Source organism: Chinchilla lanigera, unplaced genomic scaffold, assembly GCF_000276665.1.
Source record: "Chinchilla lanigera isolate Chin_1 unplaced genomic scaffold, ChiLan1.0 scaffold00003, whole genome shotgun sequence".
Classification (NCBI taxonomy): Eukaryota; Metazoa; Chordata; class Mammalia; order Rodentia; family Chinchillidae; genus Chinchilla; species Chinchilla lanigera.
Window position 1 is genome coordinate 14,273,649 of NW_004955404.1, and position 21,255 is coordinate 14,294,903.

At 35.3% G+C, this 21,255-nt stretch overlaps 1 protein-coding gene across 2 annotated transcripts in view; it reads left to right on the forward strand.

Moving 5' to 3' along the window:
• The window catches only part of Uggt2 (UDP-glucose glycoprotein glucosyltransferase 2), a 188,522-nt gene that overhangs the window by 107,963 nt on the left and 59,304 nt on the right, over positions 1–21,255 (forward strand). For both annotated transcript variants that reach the window (XM_005374097.2, XM_013516208.1), the window contains exons 19-22: positions 76–174; positions 2,499–2,593; positions 11,239–11,442; positions 15,042–15,173. In XM_005374097.2, the coding sequence (XP_005374154.1) occupies positions 76–174; positions 2,499–2,593; positions 11,239–11,442; positions 15,042–15,173 (530 nt within the window). The remainder of the gene's footprint in view (positions 1–75; positions 175–2,498; positions 2,594–11,238; positions 11,443–15,041; positions 15,174–21,255) is intronic.

The following is a 21,255-nucleotide window of genomic DNA, read 5'->3' on the forward strand; positions in this document are numbered from 1 at the left end:
CCATATAATGTTCTAAAAACATTGATTTTATGCTTCATTAATTCATTGTTAAGTATTTATGATGAAATTTTTCAGTAACTGCTGATATTGGAGATTTCTCTACTTTCTCTTTCTTGGAGTCACAAGATAAGAGTGCTATGATTGCAGAGAACATGCATTATTTAAGCCATAAAGGTAATAACATTTTATTTCCTGGAATTTATTCTTAAGGTAATAAAAGCATAATTTTAGTAAACTGTTTACATAATTAATTATGTTGCTGTTTTTTACTCTATGACTGAATTTAACTTTGTTATTGTTCATAAACCATTATGCTTTAAAAGTTGTGTTGGAGCATTAGGTCTCTTGTCCTAACTAGTCATATATGCAGAAGGCCTTCATTATGGATTATGCCATTTTAAAAAGTAAGCTTTTCCATTTTTAAGAAAGTGATAAACACTTTAACCAGGCTATGTAAACTGATAAAATGCATGAATAAAAATATAATCCCTAAATCATCAGAGATAATACTATTTTTTCTGTATTGTAATTAAACAAACTCTGGGTGTTTTTCTTAGATTGGGGATCACAAAGGAGAGACCAAGACAGTAATATATTTGGAAAGAAAGACTAAGCCTAACAGGTCTGCAGTAGGATCACACATTTGTTAGGGCACAATTAACTATTCAAATAGATGAAGATAATTGGCATTTGAGTAATCTGTCTTGTTTTACTTGGTCTTGTTTGGCCTACTTTGCCATAGCGATAAAAAAAATAACCTATAAGATTTTATTTTTCGTTTGACTGAATAAAAAATCATGTCATTTGCAGAAAAATAGATGGATCTTTAGATCATAATATAAGTGAAAAAAGTTAGAGACATAGAGTTAAATATCGCATAATACCTATAAATACCTATATTGTAAGTGTCACATATAATATAAAGAGTATAAAAAGGACATGTGATAGGAAGCAGGAAGGCAGACATTTTGGAGATGAGGAAAGGGATCAGGGGAGGGTGGGGAAGGGATCAGGGCATCTAGGATGATCAATGTAATATATTTATTTTATATAAAATAGATATACTTCCCAAAATAAAGGTAACTACCATGTTTTACATATAAGTAACAAATAAATAATAAAAAATGAAAGAACAATTTTAATCTCAGTATATAAGCAGTAACTTTCTAACAGAGTGATCTAAAGAATGAGCTGTTGCAAAAATTAAACTTTGTGTATGATAGAGATTTAATACAAGGGGCACACAGTCACTCTTCAAGACTGTTTAAATCAGATGGGCTCTGGACTACTGTCTAGCAGATTCTGTGATTTATGTTCATAACGGATATGCCAGTAAGAAATCCAACAAATAATGAAGTACAGCAGTTCCACCCTCTGGTAGGCTATAGTTTTGAATGTGTCAAATAAAGGCAAAAGGAATCAGAGATCAAATTCTGGATTGTATTTCAAGTATCTGTCTGATTATCAGACTGACCATATAATTGATGTCCTTTGGTTAATTCTCTTGCAAATTAGAGGCATATTAATTGGGAATATTATTTCCTTTTACTTGCATTTATGTAAATGTGTGAAGAAATAATGCAGTTTTGAGAATTTACTTAGCACTTTGAAATATTTCTCAATTTACTAAGGTATAATAATGAAAGAACTAACAGTAAGGCAGAATCAGAATTCTGTACTTCCTTTGAAAGGAGTATGTTGCTGCTTTACTCTCTAGTTGCTTCTGAAGGTTGCAGTGGAATCAGTGTTATCCTTTTTGTTATTTTTCTCTTGTTTCCAGAGCCAGTTTTTGTATAGTTAGGTAGTACTATCTATATAATAACTTTAGTTTCAAATCTGTTCAGTAGTAAGTTTTTTGTACAGCAGTTTCTGTTTTGTTTTGTTTTGTTTTTTTAGCAGTTTCTTAATAATTAATTGAATGCCAAGTGTAAAGAACCAGTTTTCCAGTAGGTTTTAATGATGGCTAGGCAGGTATCACTCACATGTTCTGTAATGGGCCTGGAGGAAATTACACTGATGTAACTGTAATGTTAAAATAGTTTCTTCCTTTAGATTCCAAATCTTGAAATGTTTTTGAAACAAGGATTATATCACTGTTGAAAGAAAAAAATGACCAATGATTAATTAGACCAAGTTAGTGGTAGCCAGAAATTAATTGTAAGGTAATAATAATGCTTCTGTTTTCTGTACCTACTAAGTGTGGTTGTATCTCTTTCTTTTGAATATATGATTTATGAATACCTTTTTTTCACAAATATATCTAGAAGGCAGTCGTATTTACTAACACACACGTGTGTCCCTTAGGAACTGTACTTTTTGGTATGGACCTTATATAAAGGTTATGCAATTCACTACTCTTCTAGCATTTTTATTTTATACATATGTGCAGTACATATATAATTTTAAAATATTTACTTATTTTCAGAAATTAATTTTTATTAGCAGTGTTCTCTTTCAGTTTAATTTTAGAATTAATTTTACCTGTTTGAAACTTTCAGGTAATAATATAATTTCTGCAGTCAGTCTGTGGATTATTGCTGATTTTGATACATCATCTGGCAGAAAACTGCTTTTTAATGCATTAACACACATGGTGAGTTGATAATTCTTCCTATAAAATTTAAATTTGTTGCAATTTCAAGAAAACAGTATGAAAAACATGCATTAAATCTTTAGTCCCTTCATGTTAACATGTTAATTGATTGGAACATAGTACTGAGGAGACTTAGGTCAGGAATTTACATTTAGTCTCCATGTCAGACAGGTACTTTAGCCTAGAAAAAGAAAGTCCTATTTTGTGTGACTCATGACCATACATTCTCTGGGAGTCCTTGTGATCATGTGTCTAGTAGTGGTTACGAGTAGACTATTACCAGAAATTATTTTAGAACGTACCATACCTCAATGACCCCATGTCTATTTCTTACCAACAGTAGCTAGTGTTGGCAAGTTTTTGTCACACAGTTAGGCAGCACCTTCTCTCCCCGATTATTTAAGAAAAACTAAGTAAATTCATCTTACCAAAGATATGCCAAGATACTTCAGGAGGATTCATTTTTATAGTTGAAACTACTCTTTAATAACCTTCTGTATAGTATTTCTGAGATTAAAAAAAAAAATACACACACACCTGAAGAACAGAAACCACAATAATTTATCGGACTATTTTTATATTAGCTAAGTGTAAATGTATTGTTGTGCAATAAATTATGCTTCATAAGTTAATTGCTTAAAACATTTATTTTCTCAGTTGTTTCTGAGATTCAGAAAATCAGGAGCAACTTAGCTAATTGGTTCTTGCTTAGGGCCTTCTATGAGAGTAGCCAGATGACTTCAGACTGGCCCTGAAAGGTGAGCTTCTAAGATGGCTCAATTACCTGCCTCTGGACAGGAGCCCTCAGTTTTCCAGGGGCTGTTAGCAGAGCACTTCATTCCATTGCCACACAGACTCCCTCTTAGTGTCAAAATCTCACAGCATGGTAGCTGGCTGTCTTCAGAATGCGTGATAAAGAAATAAAGACAGAATGAACACAGTGTAATTTATGAACTAGCTGTACTTCCTGTTTGTAAAACAGATCACTTCTATTCAGTGGGAAAAGGGCAATACAAGTGCATGAATACCTGGAGGGGAGGGTTCATTTCGGCCATCTTGAAGGCTGGCTACTACCTCGGGAATTAATACATTTTAAATGAAACATTGTAACATTTGTAAGTGACAGTTAAGCAATGAGTTAAAGGAATTGAGGGAACTAACCATTGAGAGATACTCAGGAGAACTATCTTCTCAACAGAGAAATTTGCCAGTGCAGAGGCGCTAATGCTAGGACACACTTGTATATGGGAAGACAGCAGAGCATGTGGCTAAAACACAGCGGACAAGAAAAGTGATACAGTTTCCATGTCTACCTATATTTTCTCCAATGTATTATCAGTTAGCTCGATTTTGACAGATACACTTTTTCCATATTAGAACCAAAAGATTTTTAAAATTTCTTCCGTTATTGCAAACTTGAGAGTTTTAAATCTCTTAATAGATACCTTTATTTGTATGTAATATATGAGGTCGAAACAAATATAGTAACTTCGTACTTGTCCAAGCAAATTGATAAATCTGTAATTTTTCTGCTCTTTCTTACCTGGCTTTCTCCTGTCTTTGTCCTATTGATGTAGGGGAAAGAAGCTCCCAACCTGCTAGATACCTGGTACGAGTTCGTATTCTCTAAAATCGAAGAATGAATTTTAGGAACCACAGAAGTTAAGAGCAGAATATATTTATTGGGGAAAGAAACTTTTGAGAGAGAGACAGAAGGGCTCCCAAATGGGATGCCAAGGAACTTCCCTTTTCTGGGGATTTTTATAGAGCAGATCCATGACATGAGGTGGGTCCAAGGTGAGAAACATGGGAAATCACAAAGTGGGCATGAGGTAGTGTTGTAGGTAACTGAGTCAGATAGAAATACTACAGGCAGTCAGATAGGGCTGGGCCCTCAAAGGAGCCAGTGTGGAAGATGAGATGCCGTGCTACTGTGGGGGAGACAGACACTTGGAGCTGTAGGCCAGAGCTCAAGACAAAAGATAAAGAAATGCACCCACATACCTCCCTAAGGATAAACATCAGGGCTTGATAGTCTAAATAGGTCTCTTATCACCTTGAAGAAGCCAGGAAGAGTCACTAGCGTCTGTTCTGTATTCCTACAGGAAAAGCTCCTGTTCTGTATTCATGCCTGCCTGCTAAGTGACTTGCTTCCCTATTTGATCCTAATATAATCAATTTTACTGAGCAATTATGCTTATAATTTTACTGGTTGGTCATAGTTTTTTCCCACTTCATGCCCACCTTGAGAGCTCCCATATTTCCCACCTTGGACCTGCCTCACCTCATGGATTTGCTCTATAAAAAAATCCCTAGAAAAGGCAGGTTCCTTGGCAACCCACTTAGGCACCCTTCTGTCCCTCTCTCACACAGAAGCTTTCTTTCCCTCAATAAATACATTCTGCTCTTAACCTCCATTATTCCTAAAATTTATTCTTTGATTTTTATAGAACACAAACTCGTACCAGATATCTAGCAGGTTGGGAGTTTCTTTCTCCTATATCAGTGGGACAAAACTATGGTCAACCAATAAGAGTACAAGCAGAATTGCTTAGGTAAAATTGATTAAATCAGGATCAAATGGGGAAGCAAGTCACTTAGCAAACAGGCATGAATACAGAACAGACGCCTTCCTGTAGGGTGGTTGGGTTAGTGACTCTCCCTGGCTTTCTCAAGATAATAGATACCTAATTAGAATATCAATCCCTGATGTTTATCCTTTGGGAGATATGTGGGTGTATGTGTTTCATCTTTTGTCTTGAGGTCTGGTCCTCAGTGGAGATTCCTGTCTCCTCCACAGTTGCAAGGCATCTCACCTTATGCACTGGCTCCTTCAAGGGCCTCGCCCTATCTGATTGCCTATTATATTTCTGTCTAACTTAGCTGCCTACAACACTGTCTTTGTAAATTTAAGCAGATATCTGTAGTTGTGAGAAACTTTACAGTGGTTATAAGGAATATTTTACCTCTTAGAATATATCACCCATTGCCTGTGGCTTCCATGGTTTCCGATAACAAGTTAGCTATTAATACCATTGCCTTGTCAATATGATGAGTTGTTTCTCTTGTTGCTTTCAGTATTTTATCTCTTGCTTTTAACATTTGGATTGTGATTTATCTAGCTGTGGATATGTTTACATGCATTGTACTTGGCAGTTTATTTGATTTCTTGGTTATGTAAATTATGTTATTTATTAAATTAGGAAGTTTTAGCCATTATTTCTTCAAATACTTTTTCTGTCTCTTTTTCTTCTCACCTTGGAGCTCTCCTGTTATGCTCATGTCATTATGTTTAATGGTGTCCCACCTTTCTATGTATCTATTTAGTTCACCATGTAAAACAGCTCCTAGTACCTTTTTTCCCCTTGTATGAATCACTTTCCTGTTCCTTTACATGTCTTATTATTTTTATTGAAAACTAGACGTTTTAGATACTATACTGCAGGAAACTTGGACAGTGATAACCCAGCATCCTTGGGGAGCGTTATCATTTATTCAGTCATTTGTTTATGTAATTGTATAAAGTCTCATTTTTCTCTCAGTATGTGTCCCTGATATTCCTGGTCATATTTTCACCCTTGTGTTTATCCTTTATCTCAGTTTCTTAAGGACTGTAAGTCTGAGTAAGTAAAAGCCACTTATTGGTCACAGGTTGTGCTTAGATTAAGCTGTATTCAGTTAGAAAGGGAGAGGGAGACAGGGAAGGTATGTGTCATTGATTATCATTCAGTGTATATACAACTCAAACTTAGCTCAAAATCTAGGGATTTTACAATTTTTCCATGTTCACCCATGGAATACTACCTTCAAATTTCCTTTTCTTATAACTCCTAAGAAGGTTCAATCTTTGGCATCTACATTTCCCAGTATAAATTTAACTTTATTTTTAAGCCTAAGTTCTCAGGAGTTGTCCCAGAGCCAGAGTAGCTTTTTGTTCAGCATTGTTTATTCAGATGTTATGCCTTTGTCCCTTAAATCAGTAAGATTTTTGCCCTTTCCTTATTGTAATGCTTTCAAATCTCAAAAGACAAAAAAAAAAAAAAAAGAAAGAAAGAGAGAATGTAGCCCCAGGACAGCTCATCTTGACTTTTTCTAATTCTGTATTAAACTTCTGTCTACCCTGTCATTTTACTTGCTGCCAGTACCATAGAGCTACCAATCCCTTCTTTATTGCTTTCACTAAGATCTGCATTGTTTTTGAAACTGCCCTTAGGTATGAACTCTTCTCACTGTAATCAAAATAAAGTCATTCTTCTCAGACAGAGCTGAGGAGCTCTGATCATAGGGCCTACCTCTCTTCTTAGGTAGAATATCTATGTAGTGCACCAACACTAGGAAAGGGACAGTAGCCCCTTTCTCTCAGAATAACCCTATGATATGAGTGGAGAGTACAGTATAAAGGGATGGTAATGTCTGGCCTTCCGTTTGCCCCTCCTGGTTGGAAATCTCTACCCAGCCAGTGAGCTGAGCCTGAGGCAGTTGAGATCCCACTCCTCTCAGCTTGCCTTGCTTAGAGTCCACCATTTGGTTGCAGGATTATGGAGAGGGAGGTGCAGTCCTTTTAGCCTTGACTGCCTCCCATAGAGAGTTTCTGAGGCATGGATCAGGAGTGTAGGAGAGATACATGCATCCTGTCTTTCCTGGAGTAAAACATAGGTCTAGACTGAGGGCTCAAAAGAAAGGGAGCCTTGTCATCATGGCCACACCCACCTGAACATAGGGGAACAGGACCAGGGCATATTTTTGGCAAGAACATCATGAGTGATGCTGTGTCCTTCATACAGCATCACATCAAGAAGCCACATGATTGTCATGTTGGCTCATGCATTTAAAGTATAAGTGATTATACCCAAACCTCTGTGATGTAAATACGATTTTTCCTTGTTCAAATAGAAACTAACCTATCAAGTTAATACTCTGATGGTGCATGAATATTCTCTTGCCCACTGCCCTTAACCATATGCTTTTAGGATCTATCTGAATCAATTATATTTGTTACAAAAAAATTCTATATCTGTTAACTGACATGCTTTACAAAGAGATTTTTTTTTCCTTAACCAAAAATAATACAAAATTCTTTGTAAAAAACCAAAGGAAATTTATTCTTTAAATTTAGTTACCAATTTTCAGACAAAGAAGGTGGTAATGTAGCAGTCATCTTACTGATAGGAAGTACCCTTTTTTTTCTTGCAAATATTATTTGCTTCTTAAAATTTTCTTCAGTGTGCTTTTGTTTTATATATATATACACACACATATATACATATATACATATACACACACATATATACATATATGTATATATATAGGATACATTCACAGCACTACTCTGGCTCATGAACCCATTCAAGCTGACTTCTACCCTTTAACACACATTTGTAGCCTCTGAACACCTTTCTTGCATGTTAGAAATAACAAGCTGTCCCTTTCTCACTTTATGTGCCTAATCCCAGCCACCAGACCACCAGAGACCCCCTTTCTCACTCTATGTTCACCTTGTCCTGGATTTATAATCTTCTACTTTTCCAAGGAGTTTGAACCCTTTTAGTGGAAAATGGTAGTTAGTAAACCAGATCTGGAGACAAAGGGTGCTCATTATCAGTAGAGTATGATTGCTTCCAGGCTGTATCTATGGCCAGACTGTAACATGTTTTCTACAAAATGCTTCCCCTCTAGAAAAACATTTTCAGCGAAATAATATACCTGTAAGCATAAGCTCAAAGTACATGCTGCAGAATTTAACAAAACTTCAATGGGACTCGGACAAAACCGTGAGTCAGCCAGGCATGGTGGCCCATACTTATAATCCCAGCACTTGGGAGGCTGAGACAGGAAGATCCCCTCAAGTTCAAATCCAGCCTGGCGGGGCTGGGGATTTAGCTCAGCGGCAAAGCGCCTGCCTGGCAAGCGCAAGGTCGTGAGTTCGGTTCCCGGTACCGGAGAAAAACAAAAAACAAAACAAAACAAAAAAACAAATCCAGCCTGGCCTACATAGTGAGTTCAAAGCCAGTTTGGACTACAAAGCAAGATGCTGTCTCAGAAAAAAAAAGAGTTACATTATGAAATTTTATCACACTTCTGTAAGTAACAAGTAAAACAAATACACAGATAATCAGTAGGACTAGGACATGCAGAAGATTAGAATGACAAGATCGGCAACCTTGAAGTAATGAATAGTGATTTAAAAAGTAAATAATGTACAGTATGTATTCTTATAAAGCACAGATGTTACATTTAAAGGACATTTGTGGATGCAGGGTCATAAACAAGTCTCAGAAGCCTGACCACAGTGTAATTAAATTACAAGATAATAACCCAAAGAAAACTGGGATATTTCTATATATTTGGAGATTAGAATATGTTTCTTTATAACTTACGGGTACAGAGTGCATATTTGAAAATATTTTAAAATGAATATGAATTTAAATGACATTAAAACCTGATGGCTTTATAAATATGTGATATATATTTTAAGATGTCTGAAAAATCAATTATCTAAGCAGAGCTTAAAATTTTAAAAAGCAGCAGAAACCTGTACTTTTATCAGATAAATAAAGGATAAAAGAACAAAAGTAACAAAATAGAAAACAAACATGTATCTTCTCTAGTGAGACTCTATATTATCTCTAATGTTTTATCTAATAATTATTTTTTTATTCTCTTTAATGGTTTGAACAGTCTTCCATTCTTACATCTGGTAATCTGAGCAATGTAGTTGAAGATAACAGTATGTAATATAACAACTACTGTTAATTCCTATCATTTTGTTTTGAAACCCTGTATCCCTTTTAATGTTCTTGCTTTGTTTTGTTTATGTCTGTGATGTTAGAATGCTGCTATTGTTCTTTTGTTTTGTTTTGTTTTACTATTCTCTTTAAAATGAAAAAAAAAAAGCATGTAACCGTGAAGGTCCACAGAGCAAAAAATTGTTTCTTTAATAGTAGAATTGATGAAACACTTGGTTAAATTAGCCGAGAAAAGGAAAGGCATCCCAGCACTTCGGGAGGCTGAGGCAGAAGTATTTCCAGTTCTAGTCCCACCTGGACAATTTAGCAAGAGCCTACCTCAAAATAGGAGGTATGGCTCAGTGCAAAGGGTCTAGGTTCAATCCCTAGGACTGGAAAAAAATAAATGGAAAAGAAAAAAGCAGAGTCATTCATATATCAAGATTTGATTTATGATAAAGTGAGACTTATAGAACAGTAGGGTGGTGTTTGAAACCTTCACCTTTTGTCATCATACACAAAATCAATTCCAGTTTGTAGATCTAAACATAAAAGGCCAAATAATGAATCTTTTTGCAGATAATATAGATTATTACTTCAGAGTGGGGAAGGAGTTCTAAAACAGGACACAAAACCTAGCTGCCATGAGTTAAAATACCAATAAATTGAACTACTGTACGTTAAAATTAAGGACTAACTACTTTCTATCAGAGCACACCTTCAGTAGAGTACAAAATAAACCACAAGATGGAAGAAGGCATTTATGCATAAATAAAAAGCATGCACGTCTCAGAAATCAAACCCTGCATGTCAGGAAAAAGAGATAAAGAATAAAAACTGGCAGTAGGTTAAACAAACCAGGAAAAAGACCAATATTTTAGGATGCTTAGTATCACTAGTGATGAACAGAAAGCAGATTAAACCCCTAGTGAGTTATCCTTACCCATGCATCAGAATAATTAAGTCAAAAAGTTTGACAATACAAAGTGCTTATGAGTCTGTGAGGTGGTGGAACACTTATGTATTACTAGTGGCACATTACTAGTACAACTATTTGGAAAACTTTTCAGGCTGCTTGTAAAATTACAGATACGTATATCCTGTTTGTTTTCCAGTCTGCTCAAGACTGGAAAATGCTCACATGTCCATGAACAGTAGAATGGATGAAGGTATAGTCATACCATAAAATGCTGTATAATACCAAAAATAACTGCAGCTACGGAAAACAGTGCTGATGAATCTCATATCATGTTGAGTGGGGAAAAGAGTTCAAACTACTGCACGCTGTATGATTCCATTCACATGAAATTTGAGATAGATTAAATGTTTAGTGAAGCAAAGTTAGGAGTAAACTATAAAAAAAGGTAAGAATGTCACTACCATAAATGACAGGACAATGGTTTTCTTTAGAAAAGTGGGAATGGACAGTAACTGGTAGAGGATGTGAGAAATGCTTCAAATTATTGGCAGTGCTTTATTTCTTTAACTAGTTGGTAGTTAATTCACTGAGCTCTATGTTTTTGTTTTATATATTCTTTTAATTTTTAAAATTTCTCTATATTTATAATACTTGATTACTTTCATCAAGGGGAATTGGTACATGTATATATAATCCATCTTAATTCTTGTTTTGTGTATTTTTATTTATGCTATTTCACATTTAAGAAGAGATAAATTAAAGTGTTGTATTCCCAATTAAATTGTTGAATCTATGTGTAAAGAAATGAAGCAGGTACAATTTCTAAATGATTTTTTTCTAAGTTATTTTTGCCATATACTACATTTAGTACAATTATCATGGAAAAACTGACAGTGAAGATAGTGTATGGTAAAATGAACAAACTTAAGAAAGAAAATATGTGCCAGTATAAAAATATAAAGAAGATATTAGTCTTTTTAACTTATAAATGTGTTTTGCAGAAAACAAGTCTTCATAGTCGGTTGGGGATTATTTATAATCCTGTATCAAAAATAAATGAAGAAAACACAGCTATTTCTAGAGGAATTTTGGCAGCTTTTCTTACACAGAAATACCTTTTGTGGAGCTTTCTCAGGAAACTGTCAAAGGAAGAAACAGCTACAGCCATTTATTCTGGAAGTAAAATTAAAACGTTCCTTATTGAGGTCAGTAACTATTTGAGATAAGATGTATATGTTGCATATTTCAAAAATATAGGTTGCTAGGAGATAACTTTTTGCTGAGAAATATCAGTAAGTAAGTATGATCAGATGTGAATAGTAAACACTCTTATAGAATGGAAAACGAAATGTTAAGTGATAGGATTTTGCATGTAAGCAGTTAACAAATCAAACTTTATGTATTTCATTAACTATCTTTAAGGATGATGACAATCTAGTTTTAGAATATATAATCAAGTGAAGAATTAGGGATTAAAGCATTAGGTAAATAATCCTCAAGTATTTCGCTGAAGAATTCCAGTATGGGGAACATTATAAAGTTAGAAGATAATTTTCTGGAAGAAAGACTCATTCATTCATTCATTCATTCAAAAACTGTTTAACAGTGTCAGACAGTGGAGCTGTCCTTGTGAATAAGGCAGATAGATTCCCTGCTCTTATGGAGTTTATGCTGAGGTGAGAAAGACATAATAGTAAAGACATAATAATAAATAGTACTGGAAAATACAAAGAGACATTAGAGGATATATAATTTGGAGTGTGTGGTCTTAGATGGAGTGGTCGAGGAAGGCATCTGTACAGAGTTTACATTTGAACAGTTCTGCATGAAAGGAGAGATCAAGCCATGCAAAGGTCTTGGGGGAGAATATTACCAGGTTTAGGGACACAGCAGGTCTGAAGGCCTAACACAGACAGCGTTCCCAGGTCTGAGGAATAGGTGGAAGATCATTGTGACCAGAATGAAGTGGTGATGTGGAGACTAGTAAGAAATGAGGTCAGACAGCCAGCCCCAGATATCTTAAATACTTGAGTATATTAGGAAGCCATCAAGGAATCTTAAGGAAGTAAAAAAGTTAAAAATCACTCTTGATGCCATCAAAGATTTGATTGTAGGTAGAAAAAAATGGACATAGGATAAACAAGTAGAATGTTATTGCAGTAATACAGGTGAGAAACAATGGTGTTTTGGACCAGGTAGTGCTAGAGGTGATGATACAAGTTGATATAGGACTTATGAAGATAATCTCGGATTTTTGGCTTGAGTCGCTAGAATTAATAATGGTATCTTTGAGATAAAGAAGTCTAGATGAAGGGAAGATCTGACATTTACAGGATCAAATTGTGTACATCTTAAGTTGGAGATATGTGTTGGATATTCAAGTGGAGATGTTGACAATTGAGTAAATTAGTACCGTACTCAATGGAGAGCTTTAACGTCACCTTTAAAAAAATCATTCAGTATGAGAGTCATCAACATTTATGGTATTTAGCACTAAGACACTGGATGAGATTACCTAAGAGGTGAATAGGAAGATGAGGGGCAAGAGGACAGAAAACAAGAGGGGTAAAACCTAGTTTTGAAACAGTTCAGTATGTAGAAGTACCCATGAAAGGGATGATCCACTGAAGGAGACCGATGGAACAACTAGAAGTTAGAAAGAGAACTAGGAAAGTATGGTGTCCAAAGACCAGTTAGAGGACTGGGGATATAGCTTAGTTGCAGAGTGCCTGGCTGGCAAGCTCAAGGTCCTGAGTTCAAGTCCCAGTACAAAAAAAAAAAAAGGCCAGTTAGAAAAGGTATTTCAAGGAGGAAATGTGATCGACTATTCCAGTTCTTGAAAGGGAGACCCTTATTTGCCCATTTTATTTGACAAGGTGGTCTTTAGGATCTTCGATTGGAACAGTTTCAGTGGAGTTATAGGTTAAAGATCTAAAGAGAAAAGATGTAAAGAGAAAGATCTAAAGATCTGAGAGACAATAGGCAATCAGGAAGTAGAGATAATAAGAGGTAGTTTTTATGGAATTTTCCTATGCAGGTGAAGTAGGGCTGTATCTAGAATGGGTTTTGAATGCTGCATCTCGAATGGCACTTGTGGTCCCATTTGTACTAGTGGGAGTAATTTATCCAAAAACGATAGGATGAGAAGCAGGAGAGCAAAGCAGGTAAGAGGTGCTGGGAACCAATCCAGAAGTGTGTTAGTCTTAAGAACAGAAATTATTTCTGTATTTTATCCACCAAGGTAAAACCCATGGGCACAGATACAGAAGAGTAGTTTCATTCAGTGGCAACAAGACGAAGTATTTCCCTTCTGATTGCTTTCACTTTCGGAAGCTGGATCATTAAGTATTGAAAGTGCATAGATGTTCTTAGAGGTTTGAGGAGAGAAAAGATAATGTAAGATATTTTTCTGTTCGAAAGGTAAGAAAGGGAATTGAAATTAACTACATTAATATAGGAAGATTTCTGTTCCTTGCTGAGGACTTACTTGAAGTTAATGATCATAGTGAACCCCCCCCCCAAAAAAAAAAAGAAACCAAAAGGGACTGGGGATTTAGCCCAGCAACACAGCGCCTGCCTGGCAAGAGCAACGTTGTGAGTTCGATTCCCGGTACTGGAAAAAAAAAGAAATGATCATAGTGAAATAAGCATTGGTTGCATGTACGTCTCAACCTGTATTCCATTGTTTAGATCTAGTTGCAGAATTTGTAGCATGGTGTTTCACTGAGGTTGGACTTTGCCAAGTGAATATGGATGAGAAAACATTCAAGAGAGCTACATGTGGAAAGTCTTGGTGTAGTAGTAAAAGACTCTGGGATACAAATTGGTTACAAGAAAATCGATGGTGTGGAACTATAACGAACAATAAATAAGTGACAGGGTCTATGGGTTGAAAGGTCAAGTAATGGTTGCTTTGGAGATGGGGACATGTCTGGAGACTGTAGACATACAGGAGGAGATGATTGAAATGGGGACTTTGGAGGTGAGAGTTTCCAGGGCTGTGCTGTCCAGTACTGTGGCCACTGGCTTTGTATGGCTATTTTATACTTAACATTAAATACAATTTTACATTGAGTTCCTCTGTTGTGGTAGCTACATTTCAAGTGCTAAATGACTGTCTGCGGCTCTGTTACCACACTGGGCAGTGCAGAAGAACATTTCCATCATCCCGGGAGCACATGGTGGCTTAAGGCCCCACTCTAGCTCTTTAGTAGTCGATTTGGCATTTCAACAAGGTATCCAGGTGATTTGTATGTACATTACAGTATGAAAAGTACTTAGGAAGAAGTGTTCCTTGGTACAGAGGTGTAAGGAACCTGTATGTGGTTGATTTTCTGTGAATGTCTAACATTTTTGACTCTTGTCAAAGGTTTACTTTCAGTATTTAAATATACTGTTACTAAATTGGTCTTCTAAGGTGGTACAATGGATTTAAATACAATAGATGTATTTTAAACATTTTTTATTGGGAACACTAAAATGAGAAGCATTTAGTTCACAATTTCATTAACATTGTAATTCACTTTTTAATGTTAAATTTTATTTAAATTGATATCTCAGCATTTTACTAGTTCACTAATCCTCTTCAAATTCTCAAAGAATAATTAGCAAATTATATTTGTAACAAAAATTAAATACATTGTAAATGACTTGGCAAAAGAGGATACCTTTAAATGTTATTTATGAAGAACATAAATCATAGTGTAATTTCAAGTTTTAAGCTAACACTACTAAAAGGTTTTGATAAAATTATCTACATATTGACTGTGCTTTTATTAGTTGTTATTTTTACTTTGTATTTTAGGGGATGGATAAGAATGCTTTTGAGAAAAAATATAACACTGTTGGAGTAAATATTTTCCGAACACACCAGTTGTTCTGTCAAGATGTACTTAAATTGCATCCCGGAGAAATAAGTATTGTCAGCAATGGGAGAGTAAGTAGAAGAAGCACTTCCTCACTTTTCTCAGTGCCCTGATATAGTGCATTTCTTGGCGTTTTTCTGTCAGAACATACCTGATGTGACACATACTGGGATGGTGCTGCTTACATGATGAACAGTGGGCTCAGCAGGAGCAAAATTGGGGCCTGACACTCCTGTCCCTTTACCTCTTTCCACATTCATGTCATTCTCCCAGTCACGAGTGCAGGCAAAGAAGTGTTCTTTATGCATCTATCTAGCTCTTACTTCATTCTAATAAAAGGGTTAAAGATTACACATTGCAACAGTGAGAAACTAGTGATGTGTAGTAAGTATAGTGAGGATATCCTTGTATCTTTTTCTTGTATGTTTTTTTACAATTGTTTGTCAAATTGCAGTTGGTTGCTTTTGTAAATTTTGAAGTATTAGGTAATATAAATGCCACATAATATTAACGTAATCTTCAAAAAACTACAAAAAATCATACTCTGACCTTGTACTACTAATACTTTAATGTTTTACCTTTCAACTCTTTTTTGTACCATAGACATTTCTGTTTCTTTTAATAATATGATTTTAATCCTGTTACTTATATAATTTCATATCACTTAGAGTTTTCTTAACAACTTACCAGTCTAATTATTTAAATACAGGAAGACCAAAAATTGCAATTTTTGTTAATTTTTGTAAGATAACAGGAAGTATAAAAATGACAGTTTTATCAAATTTATTCAATAACTTTTCTGTGTGTGGTATATCATAAAACATTCAATACATAATCAACATTACAATATAGACAGTAGTATGTGATCTCTTTCCAAATTGTTTCTGTATTTTTGTCTTTCTTTGAACAACATACTTTACACTGTCACTTTGGCCTTTCCTTTTTTTTGTGGTATGGTTTCAGTCGAATGTGTACACTAAATGTAATGGTAAAGACGATGGACATTCTGGTTGGTGTTTCAGTATCTGATATATTTCAATTACTTGATCTGTTAGACCTAGTCTAAATCGTAAATGACTTTTTGAACCCCCTTGTTTAGAATAAATAGCAAACAAGTTCCATATTGTTTGGTCCAGAAAATACATAAATATTTTATAATAATACTTTTCTTTGCTTTTTTACTACAGGATAGCTTGTTAGATATTGGTCAACTCTGTCAATACTGCTCATGGAATTATTATAATCACTGATCACTATTGGAATTTTCTTAGTTTCATTTCTTCTTTCAAATTCTGTCATTTCTGCATCATGAGCAGCTGACAGTAAGGAGACGCCTGTTTTGTCTTTGCATTTCGGAACACAGGCTTTTCCTCTCTGATAGGCTAACATTTCTCCCTTCTTTAGTTTTTTCTTTTGCAGATCTTTTGGCAGTTCCTTACTGGTCAGTCTCAGTGTCCCAGATGTGTTTGTTTTGTATTTTAAAAAATATCATTGAGTGCTGGAGAAGTATAAAAATTATATCTAGTGTTCTTATGATAAGAGTGTTTAGGGATTGTGGCACAAAATTATAGGTTATTTTTCACAAACATGGTAGTAAAAGAAAATAACTAGAACTTACTACATTTCACTAGAAACAAACATCAAAGGCAAATACAATGTTCTAAATTAAAAGTATGCAAAAAATAGTTGATATAAAACAAAAATAGATGTATGAGTGTATCGTGCAAACAAGATTCAGCTAGTTTGAAACAACACTTGCCTGAGTGATGCTCGGAATATTCAGTTCATAAATGCGCTGCTCAAGTGATGTTTGGGGTAAACTGTTAAGTGGTTAATATATCACAAACATTTTGATAATTACTCTGTTGACACATACAGAATAAATAAGTACTTATTTTTGAGTATGATAATCTAATTTTGTTTTTTATTAAGTAAAACATTGAATCTGTTCCTTACATTTAGTAAGAAATCAACTAGTGTAATATGTGATATATCTCTGCTGTAAATTATCAAACTATGTATCCCTAAATCATCTTCAAAGTTGTAATACGTTCTCATTGTTGTGTTTTCCCTATTTTTATGAACTCTTCACCTTTTTGTTATAATCAGATTTATCTGTATGCAGTGCTGTTTTACAAATTGGTGCAACTGTTGCCATTTATTATTGTACAAAAAATTAATGACTTTCAATAGTAAGCTATGTAGAAGCCCAGGAATGACACTGCTTTTTTTTTTTCTTTTTTTTTTTTTTTGACAGTTGTTTTGGGAGGAAATAACAGTTTTAAAGTATATTACTGTCTTGGGTTATTCTGTATTTTCTTTAGTATAGTTATATAGTATTATGATATTAGTAACAACTGTCTTAGTTCTTTTAGCAGTAATTGCTCCTCAGATAAACCTCATTGGCTATGATACTGCCACTGCAAAAATATCCATCTTAGTTCTAAAATTATGGGTTTCTTTGTTTTTGTGTGGTTTTTTGTTTTTCTTTTTGTTAGCAGAGGTGGGTAGTTGAGATAGTGTCTTGCTATGTAGTTCAGGCCAACCTGGAACTCACTATATAGCCCAGGCTGGCCTCGAATTCACAACAGTCCTCCTGCCTCAGCCTCCTGAGTGCTGGGATTACAAGCATGCACTACCACATCTGGCTTAAAACTGTTTCTTCCTCATTTTCTTTAAAATTGATTAAAATGTTCAAATATTAATCTCACACTTGCTGTGAGCCAGTCTTCTAGATAGAATGGAGTTGATATAGATCGAGATGAGGAAGATTACAGATGAATAATGTGTTCAGAAGGAGTAGAAGGGGAAAAATAGAGAATTCAATTCTGGACCTGAAAGTTGATAAGTAGACAATTGAATACCAGAGTTGAACTCAGGAAAGATGGTCAGCAGAGTTTGATGTCAAGTCAAATTATGTTGATATTTTGTGTTGATTAATGGAAAGATATAATTTTGATTATCCTGTGGCTTGAAAGGAATACTATTAGAATTTATGAGCTATAATGTAATTCTTAGCCTATTAGTCTGTCTCAGAGAACTGCTGTGAAGCATAGTGATCACAGCCATTGTAGCAGATTTCCATAATTCTGAATGAGATAGCTTAATATTTGAAATAATTATGACATTTTAGCATAGAATTTGTCCAGATGTTTACATTAGAATTGGAACATAGTCAAAGTTGAAATTATTTATAAGTCATTGACAACTAGGTATGTTGGTTTCGGGTTTTAAGGAGAAACAATATAATACAGGACGCATATTTTACAAGATTATTTATAATAATCATCCAAAAATCATATACAAAAGAGAGCAGGAAATCTGTCCACACACTATAGACCAAGAATCCAGCTGAGGGCCTGGTTCCTGTGATAATGTCCTGCATGAGTCCAGCTGAAGACCTAGAGCTCATAACAATGCCTCCCACAAATCCAACTGGAGACCCAGAGCCCACAACAACGTCTCATGCAGGCCTGTGTCATGGATCTGCACTGGGAAGGCCCAAAGGTCAGTGGTGGAATCTAGGAAGTCTGTGCCAGCGAGATGAAGGATCTGTGCTAGCAGGTTGAGGAATCTACGTTGGAGCCAGGAAGCGACACTCAAAGTAAGAAGCAGAGTGCCCCTGAAAGGTATCACAGCCATCCTCAGCAACAGTGAGGTCCCAAGCTCCTCCAATGATCAGGACAAGTGAATTCCCATCAGGAAAGCCAGTGTGACAAGCTTCTCCAGGAGACTGGCAGTGCACCATCTTCCCCTCCAGAGCCAGGAAGCTGTGCTCAAAGTGAGAACCAGAGCTCCCCCAATGTGAACCAAAGCTGTTTTCAGTACCAACAAGGTCCCAAGCTCCTCGGAAGATGAAAACAGCCAAATTCATCAGGAAAGCCAGCATGACAAGCTCCTCCAAAGAACCAACAGCTCCTTACAGCTTCTGCCAGCTCACAACAGCCTTCTTCAGGTGAAAGACTTTAGTTCATTTTTTCATTGTCCTGTTCTTAACAGTCACACTGTCCTCTATTTCAACCTTGCAACCCAAAGCTCCATTAGAGCCACCCCTTTGGCCGAATGTTTCATATCATTTTATAGGTTCTTTACTCTTAATTTTAAACATAGATCTGGCCAAATGCTCTCAACAGTAATCATTCTACCATCCCAACAATAGACTGTATTGAAATTTTTGTTTCTCCATCCAGGCAGTATCTCTAAACACAAGCAAAATGCAGACCAACTTCTACCAAAACACAATATATTACCTGGGATCCAGCAGCCAGGGCAGTCCTTCTCAATTGAAGCCTCCTCTGAGCTTCATCTTAACCAATAGCGTATCCATCAGTACTCTGATTTTCCAGGCTCTAACCAGAGTCTCCAACATGATTTACAGCATACAAGAGCTGCCTCTTTGGCCAGTCTCTCAAAACTTTTCCAGATTAATTCCAAAGGCTCTTAAGTGACATGGCCAGGCAACATCATAATAATCCCACTCCTGGTACTAGTTTTGTCTTGGTTACTTTTCTCTCATTGCTGAGACAAAATACCTGACACCCAGAATTAAAGAATGAAAGGTTTATTTAGCTAACAATTTGTGGAGGTTTCAGTCCATACTCAGCTGGCTCCAAGGCAGAGTGGCACATGGCAGAGGGCAACAGGTCATGGCAGTGGAAAACAGCAAAAGCAGCAAAAGCAAAAAGGGAGGAGCAGCAGAGGGAGCAAGCTTCTTTCCCTCCCTTACGTTGTATGCAAGCTACTCACCCCAGGGTGAGTGTAGCACTCACACCCATAATGTCAGCATTAGATCGTAGATCAATCAAAAACTCTAAAAGCCTGCCCCACAACTGCATGAGGGTTTGGGGGGACATCTAGACACAAACTATAACACTAGGATACAATGATGATTGTATAATACACTAAAGAATTTATATCTCCAAATAGTGCTGTTGCTATATTATATTTATTTTATTTTTATCATAACACTTATTTACAAACTGCTGGAAGACATGAGACAACAGTGTAGGAAAAAGTAACATCTTTTTTTAAGCCAGACAGAGCAGGATTCAAATTCAGTTATACAATTAATTATGTAACTATGGTGTAAATTATCTTCTTAATTTGGACACTGTGTAAACTGTTGTCAGGTTAAATACGCTTTTTCGGGTAGAGCACGTGGAATGGGCTTGGATACAGTAAATTTTCAGTACTTTCACTTACACTTTCTCTTGGACTATTTGAAAACTGTCATGGAAGTAGGTACAATTGGAAGTTTGATTTTATTTATACTAGATGAGTCAAGTGCAGTTGATCAAACTTCTGTGAGTAGAAAGAGATTTTCACCTCAATGTATCAATGAAAATTCTAACAAGAGTTTTCTGAAATTGTAATGAGCTATCAAAGGAGCTAATGTGTTTATGTTATAGTACTTGTTATGTATAGCTGAAAATATCACATTTTCAAAATGTATAAAGGTAAATTATACACAAGATACATTCTATCTCAGTTTCAAGTTTCCTATTCTTTTTCCCACTTGGATATTATATGATTTCACACTATTTAAATCACATTATATTTTTCCACAAATATATTCACTTTTAAGTAAAAGAAAATACAGAAAAGTCAAGTTTCCCCTAGATATTTGATGCTGTGCTTACATGAGTGAATTAGTGTTTTCTGATGAATTTAATCAAAAAACACAGATAATCTTGTTAATCCCTTAAGAAAATAATTTAAAATACTATGTCTTGAGTTACTAGTAAAAGTACCAGGGTGACTAGAAGTAATATAGATAGAATTCAACTTTTTTCTTTCAAAAATACCTTAAAAATTATAGGAAATTTTAAGGCAAGGAAATGTTTATATGAGTGCTTTTAGGGCCATACTACACTTTTTTTCCCCCTGTAATTTGTGTGCCTGTGATTTTAAGGTGAAACGTGAGATATTTGACAGATAATGTCACCTAAGCAAGTGAGGTAGAAAGATTTAAGGACCATACTGCAGTAATTTTTAGACAGTATTAATTGTGGGTGTAGATGAAAGGGAGTAAGAAAGCTTTACTGAAACCATTACATTCTATTTTTTATCAAGAAAATATATTCTACATCATTAGATATAATTGGTTTTATACATAAAACCTGGTCAGTCTTACCTTTTACATCAGGTCTTAGG